Source organism: Centroberyx gerrardi, chromosome 8 (assembly GCF_048128805.1).
Source record: "Centroberyx gerrardi isolate f3 chromosome 8, fCenGer3.hap1.cur.20231027, whole genome shotgun sequence".
NCBI classification, from domain to species: Eukaryota; Metazoa; Chordata; class Actinopteri; order Beryciformes; family Berycidae; genus Centroberyx; species Centroberyx gerrardi.
The window spans coordinates 33,454,222-33,470,622 of NC_136004.1; the positions used below are offsets into that span (position 1 = coordinate 33,454,222).

A 16,401-nucleotide genomic window follows, 5' to 3' on the forward strand; every position below is an offset into this window, starting at 1 on the left:
TAGTAGTAGTATTACTGCAGTAGTAGTAGTATTAGCTGTAGCAGTAGTAGTATTACTGCAGTAGCAGTAGTATTACTGCAGTAGCAGTAGTATTAGCTGTAGCAGCAGTAGTATTACTGCAGTAGCAGTAGTATTAGCTGTAGCAACAGTAGTATTACTGCAGTAGTAGTAGTATTAGCTGTAGTAGTAGTAGTATTAGCTGTAGCAGTAGTAGTATTACTGCAGTAGTAGTAGTATTAGCTGTAGCAGTAGTAGTATTAGCTGTAGCAGTAGTAGTATTACTGTAGTAGCAGTAGTAGTATTACTGCAGTAGCAGTAGTATTACTGCAGTAGTAGTAGTATTAGCTGTAGCAGTAGTAGTATTACTGCAGTAGCAGTAGTATTAGCTGTAGCAGCAGTAGTATTACTGCAGTAGCAGTAGTATTAGCTGTAGCAGCAGTAGTATTACTGCAGTAGCAGTAGTATTAGCTGTAGCAGTAGTAGTATTACTGCAGTAGCAGTAGTATTAGCTGTAGCAGCAGTAGTATTACTGCAGTAGCAGTAGTATTAGCTGTAGCAGTAGTAGTATTAGCAGTAGCAGTAGTAGTATTACTGCAGTAGCAGTAGTATTACTGCAGTAGCAGTAGTATTAGCTGTAGCAGCAGTAGTATTACTGCAGTAGCAGTAGTATTACTGCAGTAGCAGTAGTATTAGCTGTAGCAGTAGTAGTATTACTGCAGTAGCAGTAGTATTAGCTGTAGCAGCAGTAGTATTACTGCAGTAGCAGTAGTATTAGCTGTAGTAGTAGTAGTATTAGCAGTAGCAGTAGTATTAGCTGTAGCAGCAGTAGTATTACTGCAGTAGCAGTAGTATTAGCTGTAGCAGTAGTAGTATTAGCAGTAGCAGTAGTTGTATTACTGCAGTAGCAGCAGTAGTATTACTGCAGTAGCAGCAGTAGTATTACTGCAGTAGCAGTAGCAGTGTTACCTGTTGGGCTGGTAGCTGGACTCCTGCAGGCTCCTGGCCTGCTCGCGGTCGGAGGGGAAGCCGTGGAGGATCCAGCCCCGGCTGCTGCAGTCCAGACGGCTCAGACGCTCCGTCAGCACCTGCAGCACCAGGCTGTCCGGAGCTGCGGCGACACGTCGTCAATAACCGAGAATCAATAACCAATAATCTGCTTCTGTCCCAGGCTGTCTGGGACTACAAGAAGACGCTGCAGACAGACAGGCAGACAGACAGACAGGCAGACAGACAGACAGACAGGCAGACAGACAGGCAGACAGACAGACAGGCAGACAGACAGACAGACAGACAGACAGACAGGCAGACAGACAGACAGACAGACAGACAGACAGACAGGCAGGCAGACAGACAGACAGACAGACAGACAGACAGACAGACAGGCAGACAGACAGACAGACAGGCAGACAGACAGACAGACAGGCAGACAGGCAGGCAGGCAGGCAGACAGACAGGCAGGCAGACAGACAGGCAGGCAGGCAGGCAGGCAGGCAGACAGGCAGATAGACAGACAGGCAGACAGGTGTGTGGTTAAACACAGTTGCTGTGATCCAGGCTGTGATAACGCCTGCTCTCATCTTCACACACACTGACAGAACACACACACACACACACACACTGACAGAACACACACACACACACACACACACACTGACAGAACACACACACACACACACACACACACTGACAGAACACACACACACACACACACACACACACACTGCTGTCACACACACTGATAGATGGAAGGAAGCTTGACATACAGTATGAAAGAACAGTGGAGAATTAAAGAGAGGAGGGGGAGGGAGGGAGGAGGTGTGGAGGTGTGTGTGTGTGTGTGTGTGTGGGGGGGGGATGTATGAGGAGCTATAAAACCCCAGAGGCTGCTGGGATATGGACAGGAACTGTCCCATTTCCACTTCAAACAACCTGTCTGTCTGCCTGTCTGTCTGTCTGCCTGTCCCTCTGTTGCTTTGGATGTACATAGATAATAGATGTACGTATGTGCATTTCTGTGTGTGTGTGTGTGTGTGCGTGCTTGTGTGCGTGCGTGTGTGTGCGTGTGTGTGTACCTCGTCGTCCAGTCTCCAGGTACGGTCGGATCAGTTCTCCCACAGCAGAACCACCAGCTGCTACAGACCGCAGCAACTGACCACAACACACTGACACACAGACAGGTGGACACGCAGACAGGTGGACACGCAGACAGGTGGACACGCAGACAGGTGGACAGGCAGACAGGTGGACAGGCAGACAGGTGGACAGGCAGACAGGTAGAGAGACAGACATGTATAGAGACAGACAGGTAGAGAGACAGACAGGTAGAGTGACAGACAGAACAACAGAGTTTTCCATGTAAACAATGTAGATTTGTTTTAATTTATAATTTCACTCGTACAGACAGACATGATGATTGACAGCCTAAATTGCGGCGGTTCAGGTGACCACACCAGCGGCTCCGCCCATCCGCACGTCAACTTCCGGCTCACTACAGGATCATAACACCAGGAGCACAGCTGGACTAGCTAGCAGGCTAACTGACCAGAGTCAGAAGAAAGCCATGAAGTGTTTCCTCTAACTTCACTTTCCTCCAGCGGTCCAAAGCTCCTCCAGAACTGATCCTGCTGCTTCATTCAGGAGCTTCCTCCTCAACATTACCATCAGGTTTTAGTTTGTTAGCTGTCTGTTTCTTCTGCTAAACACTGTCTCTCTCTCTCTCTCTCCCGTCAGGACCCCGCCTCCTCCTGTCCGATTAATTATTGCAGCAGTCAGTACAGTGCTGACACTCACTGTCTGTGTCTCTCTATCACTCTCTCTCTCTCTCTCTCTCTCTGTCTCTCTTTGTCTCTCTCTCTCTCTCTCTCTCTCTCCACACAGTGTTGTGTACTCCGTCTCCTCCGTGTTCGTACGTTCTTGTGCGCAGGCTTGAAAACGTGACAAATGTTTTTGTTGTTTTACGGGAAGCCACTTTGCTCACTAGCGCTACCAGTGGCCGAAAACTGCGTTGTTCATCTTTAATTCTAATTAGTAAAATCAAGTACAACACTATAAAAAATGTTGGTCAAAACAATATACATCATACACAACCAGTGATGGAAGATATAGTATGTGTGTGTGTGTGTGTGTGTGTGTGTGTGTGTGCGCTAACCGTCCACCGTCTTGTATTTCTCCGACAGCAGTCTGGCCTGCAGACTCTTCCCCGATCCCGGCGGACCAAAGAGGAGGATTCTGGGAATGTGAGGCGCCAAGGAGCGACGACGAGTCAGAACGAAACCCAGCACTGACAACACACACACACACACACACACACACACACACACACATACACACACAAAGCAGTTTATCTGGTTAGGTTATTTCATGGTAAGTGACATCTACTCTGACTAAATGATTGACAGCACAACCATTTAAACCACCATGATGATGATGATAATAATAATAATAATAATGACAATAATAAACCTTATTTGTATAGCACTTTTTAAAGTAAATGTTACAAGTGGAAAATACAAGTGAATAAAATGTAAAAATAATGATGATCCTTTTTAAAGGAGAGTGGAGAACTGTCGTCCTTGGTTGACACACTGGATATTCAGTGATGAACGTATATAAAGTTGGGTATCGTCTGTGTAACAGTGGAAGAAGAATAATCCTGCAGAGACCAACAAGATTTTCCAACGGGGCCAAGCCCTTGTTAAACTGCTGTATAAATCAAGCTATATTATTATTAAGTAATAGTATTGTATTATTATTAAGTAGTAGTGTTCCTGCTGATCATAGACGGTTTAGATCAGATGTGTGTGTGATCTCACCCTGTTGGTAGACGTCAGCGTGCGGTTGGTCGGCGTTGACGGTCTTCAGAACGTGTTGGTAGGCGGAGCTTAGGCCTGTGACCTCACACCGGTAGCGCTGCAGTTTGGCCAATCGCTGCTCCTCTGACAGGCTCCGCCCCTTCTCCAGACGCTGAGCTACAGTCTGGTCAGATGGCCATATGAAGGTCTGGTGGTACACATCTACAGACAGGAAGTGACATCATAGTACACGTCGACAGGCATGGATGGGTCTGGCACAAAGCTACACCACAGAGCTTTGAATCCTGTTTGAGCCGGATCACAGCCGGGGTCCTCAGGCAGGTTCCTATTGGCTGTTCCAGAATAGAGATTAAAAACAAGAGGCGGTCGGTTCTTCACTGCCAGGGCTCCCAGACTTTTATCAGCTCAGGCTGATAAATCTGGATCATCTTTTGAATTGCTTCTTAAAACTCATTTTCATAGACAAAAGTCATGTTTAAATACCCAGCTGGTGGAAACAAATTGACAATTGAGCAAAAGTGGAAAGTCGAGAAAGTTGAGAAAGTTGAGAAAGTTGAGAAAGTTGAGAAAGTTGAGAAAGTTGAGAAATAGACGGAACATAAAGAAGCGACTGAAAACAACCGGACAAGACGAGACCAACTAGAAAGTGCAGAAGGATCTTAATTATTTTCCTTCTCAGCTACCGTAGTTTCCTCCAGTTGTTCCTCCTGTGACTAGATTGATCAATAATAAAGACTTATCAATATTCTGTTGGCTAACTGGTGCTACTGCTGTGTTTTGATGCAATATTATTTCAAAAGGAAAAAAAAAGAATCCCAGGTAAAATCTGAAAAAAGCCCGTAGCGGGTCAGCCATGCTTGTTGTTGATGTTGACACTAGTTGCTATGGTTCTGCTGTTGCTATAGTTACACATATGTTCTGGACAGGGTCCCATATGTTCTAAATGACAATGGAAAACCAAAGGCACCGATCCTGCGCCTTACTGAGCCAAACCAGACCCAGGCCAGCCCAGCACAGTATTACTGCAGTGGAACTGAGACACTTCCAACAGGTTTTAGGCTCCGTCTCCACCAGCGACCTCGAGCGCTTGAATCTCTGGTGCTGAGCGCTGGAGGAGCTGAGAGGACGTGTCCAGGTGTTGTTGCTATGATAAACGTTAGTCTAGCTAACGTTAGCTACAAAACGTCAGGATGTTGGCTCTTGGTCCCGCCTCCGCTTCATCCTTATTGGTTGGCAGAACTCTGAAGTGACATTGATGAGTCAATTTCAGACAAAGCTGAAATAGTTTCAACTTAGGAACAGGTCCAGCCTCACGGCGCCCAGCGCTAAAAGGAGGTGAGCTTCTTGTTTTGTTTTGGGTGGTAAGCGCTGAAAGCGCAACTTTTCCATAGGAAATAATGAAAAAACACCACCAGCGCTTCTTTCACAGGTCTTTGGTGGACCCGGCCCCTTACAGATACTGAATGGTGAACTTCAGGTGATGATTTGTTTGAGAACATAAAAAATCTGCCTTCCCTTTCATTCTGGTCTTGTCCTTCCAATCCATTTCTATTTGTCCGCCGTGGGACTGGGAACAATCTGGATTTATCTAAGAGTTACAGTAATAATCAGCAATATTTCCATATAAATAAATCTCTGTTCTGCTCCTCTCTCTCTGCTCTAACTCAACAGTGATCCAACCTATATCCAGTTCCTGAAAGCTTTTCCATTTGCTGCTCTAAACACCCAGTGTTGGGTGTTCACTGGACTGAACTGAACTGGACTCACCTCCTGTCAGCGGGTCGACCAGTCTCCCTTGACTCCTCTCCAACAATACATCATCAGGAGCCTCCAACATCACTGGTACAGACACACACACACACACACACACACACACACACACACAGAGATGGCCATGTAAACACCTTAATCTGACTTAATCTTAATGGGAGTACAGCCATACTCATTTTCTTCTTTCCTGAAAAACTCACAATGTTCAGATGTGTGTTTAGTATCTGACAACAGCAATATGCAATCATGCATACACACACACACACACACACACACACACACACACACACACACAGTGTTCTCACCAACGTGGTCGGGGCTGATTCCAGCCTCCTGGAGAGAGAGAGCCTGCTGACGAGTCTGAGGGATTCCCTCCAACACCCAGCCCTGTAACACACACATACACATACACACACACACACACACACACACACACCCCAAGCCAGTTGTTAAAGCTGTAGTTGCTGGGTTAAGCCGGGGACACATTACAATTTTTTCCAATCATAAGCCACAATGAAAAGATTGAGCAACGCACATTTAACAACTGAAATGCAGATTGCAGATTTCAGTCTCTTGTGATGCACACACATAAGACTGAGAATAAGTGGACGCAGTTCTCTCAGCAGAATGTGATTTTTCGTGCAGCCCATACAGCACTGTGATGTTGCAGATTGGGATCATATGAGAGAGATTTGAGTCTTTCACTCCCAGACATAACGATTACAGCTGCAACTATACAGCGTGACCATGGACTACCCTGAACTACCCTGAACTACCCTGAACTATCTGGACTACCCTGAACTACCCTGAACTACCCTGAACTATCTGGACTACCCTGAACTACCCAGAACTACCGCAGACAATGCCCAACCTTAAGTCGTTGCCAAATCGGGCTTGAAAGACTTGTACTCTGTGTAATCACGTGTTTAGCTTGGTTAGTGAATAGGCATAATGCTACTGTATTGTTTAAGAAAATGTGATTGAGGATTCTCCTCCTCTGAACTATGTCCCAACTTCTATATTGTTATTGCATTTTACATTTTTCTCCATTGATTCCCTCAGAATAAACTAGGAAACTAGAACTTTTATTGTAAACCAACATTAAATACCTTTCACTGTTTTAAAAACCGTCTTGCTGACAAAACTCAGGTTAATAGCAAGTGTATTCTCTGGACACAGACAGGCGTTAGCCGCTGCCTGACAAGAAAATAAAATGAATAGCTGTTTAACGCAGTCTGCAGAGAGCAGCAGCTTCAGTCTCTGGATCTGCTGCTGATTCAAAGCTGCTCTGATTATCACTCAGTCTATTTTGGAGCGTGAATCCCTCTGCTGCCAGGCTGAATAAAGACGACTGACAGCAGTACTGACACACTGACATGCAGACACCTCCGACAGGCTGCGGGAGTGTGTGCGTGCGTGTGTGTGTGTGTGTGTGTGTGTGTGTGCACACAATGTACACACTATTGTCTGATATGCTTTTACTGGCTTTTAACTGGTTTGCAGAACTGCATGATCTTCATTTTAGACTTGTTCTATGTTGTTATAGATATTGATTGTTATGTACTATGGTTTACTACATCATCATTCATCATCTCAACATGATGTGAATGTAGAAAATCTTCAAAATGCACATTTTGTAAACTGTCTCTTACAGTCACGATAATAATAGCAGTAGTAGAGGAAACGAAGAGACAGAGACAAAGACAGAAACAGACAGAGACAGCCAGACAGAGACAGACAGACAGACAGAGACAGACAGACAGACAGACAGACAGACAGACAGAGACAGACAGACAGAGACAGACAGAGACAGACAGACAGAGACAGACAGACAGACAGAGACAGCCAGACAGAGACAGACAGACAGACAGAGACAGACAGACAGACAGACAGACAGACAGACAGACAGACAGAGACAGACAGACAGACAGACAGACAGACAGACAGAGACAGACAGACAGAGACAGACAGACAGACAGAGACAGACAGACAGACAGACAGACAGACAGACAGAGAGACAGACAGTCTCCCAGGTCAGATGGAGACAGCAGCTGATCCTGATTCTCTGGTTCAATCAAAGAAGAGAAGGAGGGATGAAATCTGACTTTGTTTTTCATCTTTGATGTTTTTACAACAGTGACCACTGGTTCACCTGTCTGTCTCTCTCTGTGCCTGTCTGTCTCTCTCTCTGCCTGTCTGTCTCTCTCTCACTGCCTGTCTTTGGCTAGCTCCCTCCTGCTGCACTGAGTCACAGTATGCAGCAGGTGGGTCTGGTGCCTGGCTCACAGGCACTGTGGCAAGAGAGAGCCACTGGGTTCTGGAGAGCTGGTTCCAGGTATCTATGGTAACCACTGGGTTCTAGAGAGCTGGTTCCAGGTATCTATGGTAACCACTGGGTTCTAGAGAACTGGTTCCAGGTATCTATGGTAACCACTTGAGTTCTAGAGAGCTGGTTCCAGGTATCTATGGTAACCACTGGGTTCTAGAGAACTGGTTCCAGGTATCTATGGTAACCACTGGGTTCTAGAGAACTGGTTCCAGGTATCTATGGTAACCACTGGGTTCTAGAGAACTGGTTCCAGGTATCTATGGTAACCACTTGAGTTCTAGAGAGCTGGTTCCAGGTATCTATGGTAACCACTGGGTTCTAGAGAACTGGTTCCAGGTATCTATGGTAACCACTGGGTTCTAGAGAACTGGTTCCAGGTATCTATGGTAACCACTTGAGTTCTAGAGAACTGAGTTATTGACTGAATGTTCATGGAAAGACCTAAACTCTAGACACACACACACACACACACACACACACACACACAGCGCCTCTCATCTTGAACCTGATTGAAATTCTAATGAGGCGTCTGATAACAACAACAACCCCCCCCCTCCCCAGGGTCTCCCCTCCTTTTATCCTTACATCAAACACTGGCCACATCTATTTATCTATCTATCTATCTATCTATCTATCTATCTATCTATCTATCTATCTATCTGTTTTGTATGAACTGGTTCTGAAGTGAACTGGTTTCATAGTGAACTGGTTCTGCATTAACTGGTTGATGCTAACTGGTGCTGATGTGTCTGTGATGAAGACTCCGGTCGGTGAAGAAGACTCCGGTCTGTGATGAAGACTATGTGTTGAGACAACAAAGAGTGGGATCAAACACAACATCTCTCTCTCTCTCCTGTCTGTCTCTACCTCGCTCTACCTCAGCCTCTCTCTCTCTGATGTGGGAATGAAAGAGTGGAGTCGTGTTGTGGAGGTCAGAGGTCACGACCCAGATCCCCCCCCCTCCAGATCCCCCCCCCTCCCCACCCCCCCAATTTCCCTCCAGATCAAACATCTAAAACTGAACTAACACAATCCTCAAGAGAGGAGGAGAGGAGAGGAGAGGAGGAGAGGGATTGAGTGGAGACAGACTAATAGAAAATAGAGAGAAAAAGAGATAGAATAACAGAAAATGATAAGAAGAGAGTAAGAGGGAATGATTGAGAATTAATTTAGACTGAGAGACAAGAGAGAAAATGATAGAGCAGGAGAAAACATGACAGAGAGAGAACAAGAGAGACAGACAGAAAGACAGAAGCAGAGAGAGAGAGAAAGAGAGAGTGATAGAGAGACACAGACAGTGAGTGTCAGCACTGTACTGACTGCTGCAATAATTAATCGGACAGGAGGAGGCGGGGTCCTGACGGGAGCTGTCAATCATCCCTCCTCTCCTCCATTCACACTGACAGACAGAGAGATGAGAGATGAAGACATCACACACACACACACACACACACACACACACACACACACACACACAAACACACACAGAGTCAGTGTGTGTGTGTGTGTGTGTGTTTGTGTGTGTGTGTGTGTGTGTGTCTGATGTGTTTAGCCTGCGGCCACAAACAGACATTAGCAGATGAAAGCAGCTGCTAATCACACACACAGCCAGAACACATGAAACAGAGCGCTGCATGCTAAATGCTGATGCTAAACGCTAAACGCTGATGCTAAACGCTAAATGCTGATGCTAAACGCTGATGCTAAACGCTAAACACTGAAAGCTGAAGGGAGGCAGCCATTGAGAGGAGGAAGACTGACGCTGGGTTCCCCAAACACTCTGAAACCAGATTCAATGAGGAAGAGGACGAGGAAGAGGAAGAACACCATGTTTCCTCTGCTGGTACCAGCTAAACTTTCAGAAGTACAGTCACACTAGTCATCTTGTTTTTACATTAAAGTCTGTATGGAGCGGCTGAAGGTGGATGGAAAGCATCTCTTTGGTTGGTTTTTAGGCCTAAACCGACCAATCACAATGAAGAAGAGGCTACAGATCAACCAAACATGGAAGAGGAAACCAGGGCGCTAGTTAGCTATTAGCTACTAGCATGCTAGTTAGCTAGTATCGCTAGGGTAACTTACAGAGGTGTGACCAAGTCAACTTCACTCGAGTCCCAAGTCAGTCTCAAGTCTTGAGGCACAAGTCTCAAGTCAAGTCCCAAGTCTAAATGTAGATTACCAAGTCAAGTCCAAGTCATTAATGTCAAGTCTCAAGTCTAAATGTAGAACAGCAAGTCAAGTCAGAACAAATCAAGAGTCCAGTATCAATTTAATATCTTAAAGAATCTTGAATCTATCTGAATCTACATTTAGACTTGGGACTTGACTTGAGACTTGTACCTCAAGATTTGGGATTGACTTGGGACTCGAACAAAGTTGACTTGGCCACACCTCTGCACTGACCAATCAGCACGCTGCTTTAGCACTGTGTTGGAGCTGTAACTGCTTCTACCAGTGGTTACCATGGTTACCTGTTCTCTGTTCTCTGTTCTATATGAACAGACATGATGATGTTCATTAATAAAAACATCAGGTGTGTGTTTGTGTTCCTGACATGAAGCATGAAACATGAAAGATGAAAGATGACATGATGCAGATGACAGGAGCTGCAGCCTGTCAGCCTGATGAGACAGGAACCAGCCTGTTTGATCAGCAGCGTCGCCGCCGCTCGGCCTTCTGGGAATCGTAGTACAACACAACACGGACCAGAGCGGTAATTATTATCATCACAGTGTCACATCACTGATGTAGAGAACAGACAGAGAGAGAGAGAGAGAGAGAGAGAGAGAGAGACAGAGGGAGAGAGAGAGAGAGAGAGACAGAGACAGAGAGAGAGAGAGAGACAGAGAGAGAGGAGAGAGACAGAAAGAGAGAGACAGAGAGAGAGAGAGAGAGAGAGAGAGACAGCTGTCTCACCCGTCTGAAGCAGTCTATTTTGGCCAGTCTCTGTTGAATCAGTTTGACCAGCAGCTCAGCAGGAACCTCCTAAGATAAGGTAAGATAAGACTTTATTAATCCCCTTGGGGAAATTCAGGCACACACACACACACACACACACACACACACACACACACAAATAAAATCAAATGGCAGAAGACTTTACAGTTTGATCTTGTATCTGCTCCAGCAGCCTGTCTCCATGATGGAGGAACATGTAGAATTGCCTGTTAGTTAATAAAGTGTAAATCTAGAAACAGAGCTGTCAGAAACACCATCAGCTGTTCAGAGCTGCTGCTGCACTGATCTGGAACAAAGTGTTGTAGGAGATAATGAAGTGACTTCCTGAGCCGCAGTGTCTCGGTTGGCTGCAGATCTCCTGGTTTCTGCTGCAGGAGCTGGAATTTGACGGACAAATCTGCTTTTCTTGGAGCTGTGAAGAGATGGAGCTGTTAGCTTCAACTGTCTGTCAGGAGGCAGCTAGTGACTGGATCTTCATCTCAGGGTGAACTGTTCCTTTAAACCGGCGACCAGCCAGTCGGTCCTGAGCTGTGAAGCAGTGACAGCAGCTGGTGGGTTTAGATCCATCAGCCGCTGTCCTGCAGGTGAAGCCAGCTCCCTGTCCTGTAGAACAGTGTCCTCAACCTTTTGCATATCAAGGAGCCTAATGTAGTCCACATTTGGGCCACAAACCCCCATTTGATAAGATTTTGTCTCTTGAACCCAAATCTAAAAATATATTTATTGTTAGATACAAATTTGTCTGTGACTCTGTGACTGTCTGTATTGTAGGCAGAGAGATAACAGAGAAACTATGATCAGAACAGTCATTCTTCTACATTCTCTAATTGTGTTAACTTCTTGTAAATTGAACAATAGTGAAGTTTAACAATTCATCAGTTTGCTGGGGACCCCCTGGAACCCCCTCAAAGACCCCTGGTGGTCCCCAGACCCCACGCTGAGAACCACTGCTGTAGAGGGAGAACCAGCTTCACTCACTTCACTCTCCTGTTTGTCTGCAGGACAGAGTTCAGCAGCTTTTACCTCACAGTGAAGGCTGATGTACAGCTGTGTGTTGACGTGTCGCTGCAGTTTACCTGCTGCTCTCTGAACCTGAACCTGAACCTGAACCTGAACCTGAACCTAAACCTGAACCTGAACCTATCACTGTGGAGACCATGCAGCTGAAACCTCGGGTGAATTCTGAAGCCAATAAGGAAAAACTGAAAGCTGCAGTTCCTCTACGGTCCGCTAGAGTCCGGCTCCAGAAAGTCTCCAAACCTCCGACTCCATGAAGCCTCTGGACCACAAACCAACTTCTGATAAAATATAAAGTCAAGACATTTTCTCCACCAGAGGTTTTGGTCTCAGCAGCTAATTTCACTTCTTCTAATGTGTGTCCTTACGGAGATTTTCAAAATAATTGCGTCATTAACAGATATAACGGTTATAAAACGGGGTTGTTCTAGTGATTGACAGGTCGTCTGTCCAGTGATTGACAGGTCGTCTGTCCAGTGATTGACAGGTCATCTGTCCAGTGATTGACAGGTGTTTGATTCTGGACCAATAGCAGCGGAGCTGTGGTTCTGTGCCGACCCTCAGCCTCTCTCTGGCTGCTCCGGCTCCAGAACATGTCAACATGGTGGAGATTGTAAACCAGATCTGTTTCAGAACCCTTCAGAGACCTGGTGAAGAACTCACTGCTGCATCTGGTTTACAGTCTGTGGCGGAGACACAAGACCACAAGAGCTGTGATTGGTCCGCTGAGCCGCTTCACTTTGTCTCTGTACTTAGTTAACATGGAAGTCATCAGAACTTGACACTGCTGCCTGCTGTGGAGCGGCTGCTGCTCACACCAGGACACAGCCAGTCTCTCCTGTCTCACTGCACTGTCCTGTCTTCTGTCCCAGTCTCTCCTGTCTCACTGCTCTGTTCTGTCTTCTGTCCCAGTCTCTCCTGTCTCACTGCTCTGTTCTGTCTTCTGTCCCAGTCTCTCCTGTCTCACTGCACTGTCCTGTCTTCTGTCCCAGTCTCTCCTGTCTCACTGCTCTGTTCTGTCTTCTGTCCCAGTCTCTCCTGTCTCACTGCACTGTCCTGTCTTCTGTCCCAGTCTCTCCTGTCTCACTGCTCTGTTCTGTCTTCTGTCCCAGTCTCTCCTGTCTCACTGCTCTGTTCTGTCTTCTGTCCCAGTCTCTCCTGTCTCACTGCTCTGTTCTGTCTTCTGTCCCAGTCTCTCCTGTCTCACTGCTCTGTTCTGTCTTCTGTCCCAGTCTCTCCTGTCTCACTGCTCTGTTCTGTCTTCTGTCCCAGTCTCTCCTGTCTCACTGCACTGTTCTGTCTTCTGTCCCAGTCTCTCCTGTCTCACTGCACTGTTCTGTCTTCTGTCCCAGTCTCTCCTGTCTCACTGCACTGTTCTGTCTTCTGTCCCAGTCTCTCCTGTCTCACTGCACTGTTCTGTCTTCTGTCCCAGTCTCTCCTGTCTCACTGCACTGTTCTGTCTTCTGTCCCAGTCTCTCCTGTCTCACTGCTCTGTTCTGTCTTCTGTCCCAGTCTCTCCTGTCTCACTGCACTGTTCTGTCTTCTGTCCCAGTCTCTCCTGTCTCACTGCTCTGTTCTGTCTTCTGTCCCTCAGCAGGATGAGCTAGACGGAGCGGAGCTGCTGGTCATCAGATCCTGGAGGTCAGAGGTCAACCTGCTTATTTACATCACATCGCAGCAGCGGAGCGGCAGCAGCTTAATGAGCGCAGACCGACGATCCACCGGGACGCCGCACTTCCTGTCTGACCCATTTCCATAAACTCAGCGCTGAACGTTACACACTCATTCATATTCAGCCTGATAATAAACAGGAGAGTCAGAAACAACAGCAGCTTTTTATCTGCTGCGGACCTGCTGGGGGTGTGTGTGTGTGTGTGTGTGTGTTTACCTGCTCTTTGTGTGTGTGTGTGTGTGTGTTTACCTGCTCTCTGTGTGTCTGTGTGTGTGTGTGTGTGTGTGTGTGTGTGTGTGTGTGTGTGTACCTGCTGTGTGTGTGTGTATTGCAGCGCCTGCTTGCTGAGCTCTGATTGGTCGTCCAGCAGACTGTCGACTGACACCTGGACCGATCCCAGCTGAGCACACAGCTGCCTGACCTGCAGGGGAGATGATGATGATGATGATGATGATGATGATGATGATGATGATGATGATAATAATAATAACAATAATAATAATGACAATAATAATAATAATAATATGGAGAAGAAGAATGCAGCAGATATTAAACGTCTCTTCATATGTTCTGTGTTTTTTGTCTTGAGGCTGTTGAACTTTCAGACGTCATGATGATAAAACCTCTGATGCTGTCTGGTTATTGATCTGTCCATCCAGGTATTGATCTGTAATACTCACTACAGTCTGTCTCCCAGCAGCAGGCGGACCGAGCACAGCGATCCTGGGAACTGACAGACAGACAGACAGACAGACAGGTAGAGAGACAGACAGACAGACAGGTAGAGAGACAGGTAGAGAGACAGACAGACAGGCAGGTAGAGAGACAGACAGACAGGTAGAGAGACAGACAGACAGACAGGTAGAGAGACAGGTAGAGAGACAGACAGACAGGCAGGTAGAGAGACAGACAGACAGACAGACAGACAGACAGACAGACAGGTAGAGAGACAGACAGACAGGTAGAGAGACAGACAGACAGACAGGTAGAGAGACAGGTAGAGAGACAGACAGGTAGAGAGACAGGTAGAGAGACAGACAGACAGGCAGGTAGAGAGACAGACAGACAGGCAGGTAGAGAGACAGACAGGCAGACAGACAGGTAGAGAGACAGACAGACAGACAGACAGGTAGAGAGACAGGTAGAGAGACAGACAGACAGGCAGGTAGAGAGACAGACAGACAGGCAGGTAGAGAGACAGACAGGCAGACAGACAGGTAGAGAGACAGGTAGAGAGACAGACAGACAGGCAGGTAGAGAGACAGACAGACAGGTAGAGAGACAGACAGGCAGACAGACAGGTAGAGAGACAGACAGGCAGACAGACAGGTAGAGAGACAGACAGACAGACAGACAGACAGGTAGAGAGACAGGTAGAGAGACAGACAGGCAGGTAAACATGGTGGTCAGTCTGTGGAGCCACAGCTCCATCTAGTGTCACAGTCAGCAGCAGCAGCTTCCAGTCATGAAGCTTTTATGGAAATTGACCCAAATAGAAAATAAAGAGAATTTTTTCAGATATATTATAAAAATATATAATAATATAATATATAATATTTCAGATCAGACAGCTGTCTGCAGTCTGCATCACTCCGGTCAGACAGACAGGCAATATGAGTCCATTCACCGTAACTGAAATACTTCTGGTTCTGGTTCCTGTTCAGGTTTAAGTTTAAGTTTAGGCTCTGGGTCTGGGTCTGGTTCTGGGTCTGGGTCTGGTTCTGGGTCTGGGTCTGGGTCTGGTTCTGGTCTTACTGTTCACTCTGCTTCTCTTCAGCAAGCCGATCAGGTAGGAGATCGGCTCTTCAGGACGATCAACCATCAGACTGGACACCATGCTCTGAAACACACACACACACACACACACACACACACACACACACACACCATTACTATTAATATTATTACTATTAGCAGCAGCGGCAGCAGCAGTAGTAGTAATATTAGTAGTAGTAGCAGTAGTCTGTCTATCTGTCTGTCTGTCTGTTGTCTGTCTGTCTGTCTGTTGTCTGTCTGTCTGTCTGTTGTCTGTCTGTCTCTCTGTCTGTCTGTCTGTCTGTTGTCTGTCTGTCTCTCTGTCTGTCTATCTGTCTGTCTGTCTGTTGTCTGTCTGTCTGTCTGTTGTCTGTCTGTCTGTCTGTTGTCTGTCTGTCTCTCTGTCTGTCTGTCTGTCTGTTGTCTGTCTGTCTGCCTGTCTGTCTGTCTGTCTGTCTGTCTGTCTCTCTGTCTGTCTGTTGTCTGTTGTCTGTCTGTCTGTTGTCTGTTGTCTGTCTGTTGTCTGTCTGTTGTCTGTCTGTTGTCTGTCTGACCTGAACCAAGTCGAACACATCATGTCTGTCAGCGTAGACGGACATTTCAGGAGGAATCCTCAGAGGCTTCACTGTTTCATCCATGATGAAGATGATGAAGATGATGAAGATGAAGATGATGAAGCTGGCAGTGAGAGCAGAGAGAGATGAGCTTCATCATCCTGTCTGTTCTGTCTGTTCTGTCTGTTAACAAACAGCCTGGCAGCTCACAGCAGGCTGACGGTTCAAACTGATCAAACTGATCAATCAGGTGAAAAATAACCGTCACATGATCAAAACATTCAACAGTGACAAGAGGAGAAATAAACCTCCAGCTCACTTCCTTCAGTCAATATTGATCATATGATTTTATTGCTACTCAAATTCTCTAAGACATAAAGCGTTTAAACAACTAGTTAATATGTATAAAAAACAGACAAGTTATCGGTCTCAGCAGTTAATGAAGACGAACGTTACATTAGCTAACTTAGCTAGCTTTAGCTTTAGCTTCAGCACCTTAGCTAACGTTTTGTTTACTTGTTGAATTTCTGTATT

The 16,401-nt window shown here is 46.3% G+C and overlaps 1 protein-coding gene across 1 annotated transcript in view; it reads right to left on the reverse strand.

The window, feature by feature from the left end:
• Positions 1 to 15,951, reverse strand: part of ak8 (adenylate kinase 8) — a 23,723-nt gene extending 7,772 nt beyond the window's left edge. The window contains exons 1-11 of the mRNA XM_078285402.1: positions 15,868 to 15,951; positions 15,314 to 15,398; positions 14,239 to 14,288; positions 13,869 to 13,979; positions 10,828 to 10,896; positions 5,888 to 5,969; positions 5,580 to 5,651; positions 3,813 to 4,013; positions 3,149 to 3,280; positions 2,073 to 2,162; positions 967 to 1,108 (exon numbers count right to left, since the gene is read on the reverse strand). Coding sequence (XP_078141528.1) covers positions 967 to 1,108; positions 2,073 to 2,162; positions 3,149 to 3,280; positions 3,813 to 4,013; positions 5,580 to 5,651; positions 5,888 to 5,969; positions 10,828 to 10,896; positions 13,869 to 13,979; positions 14,239 to 14,288; positions 15,314 to 15,398; positions 15,868 to 15,951 — 1,118 coding nt within the window. The remainder of the gene's footprint in view (positions 1 to 966; positions 1,109 to 2,072; positions 2,163 to 3,148; positions 3,281 to 3,812; positions 4,014 to 5,579; positions 5,652 to 5,887; positions 5,970 to 10,827; positions 10,897 to 13,868; positions 13,980 to 14,238; positions 14,289 to 15,313; positions 15,399 to 15,867) is intronic.
• Positions 15,952 to 16,401: the final 450 nt, after the last annotated feature.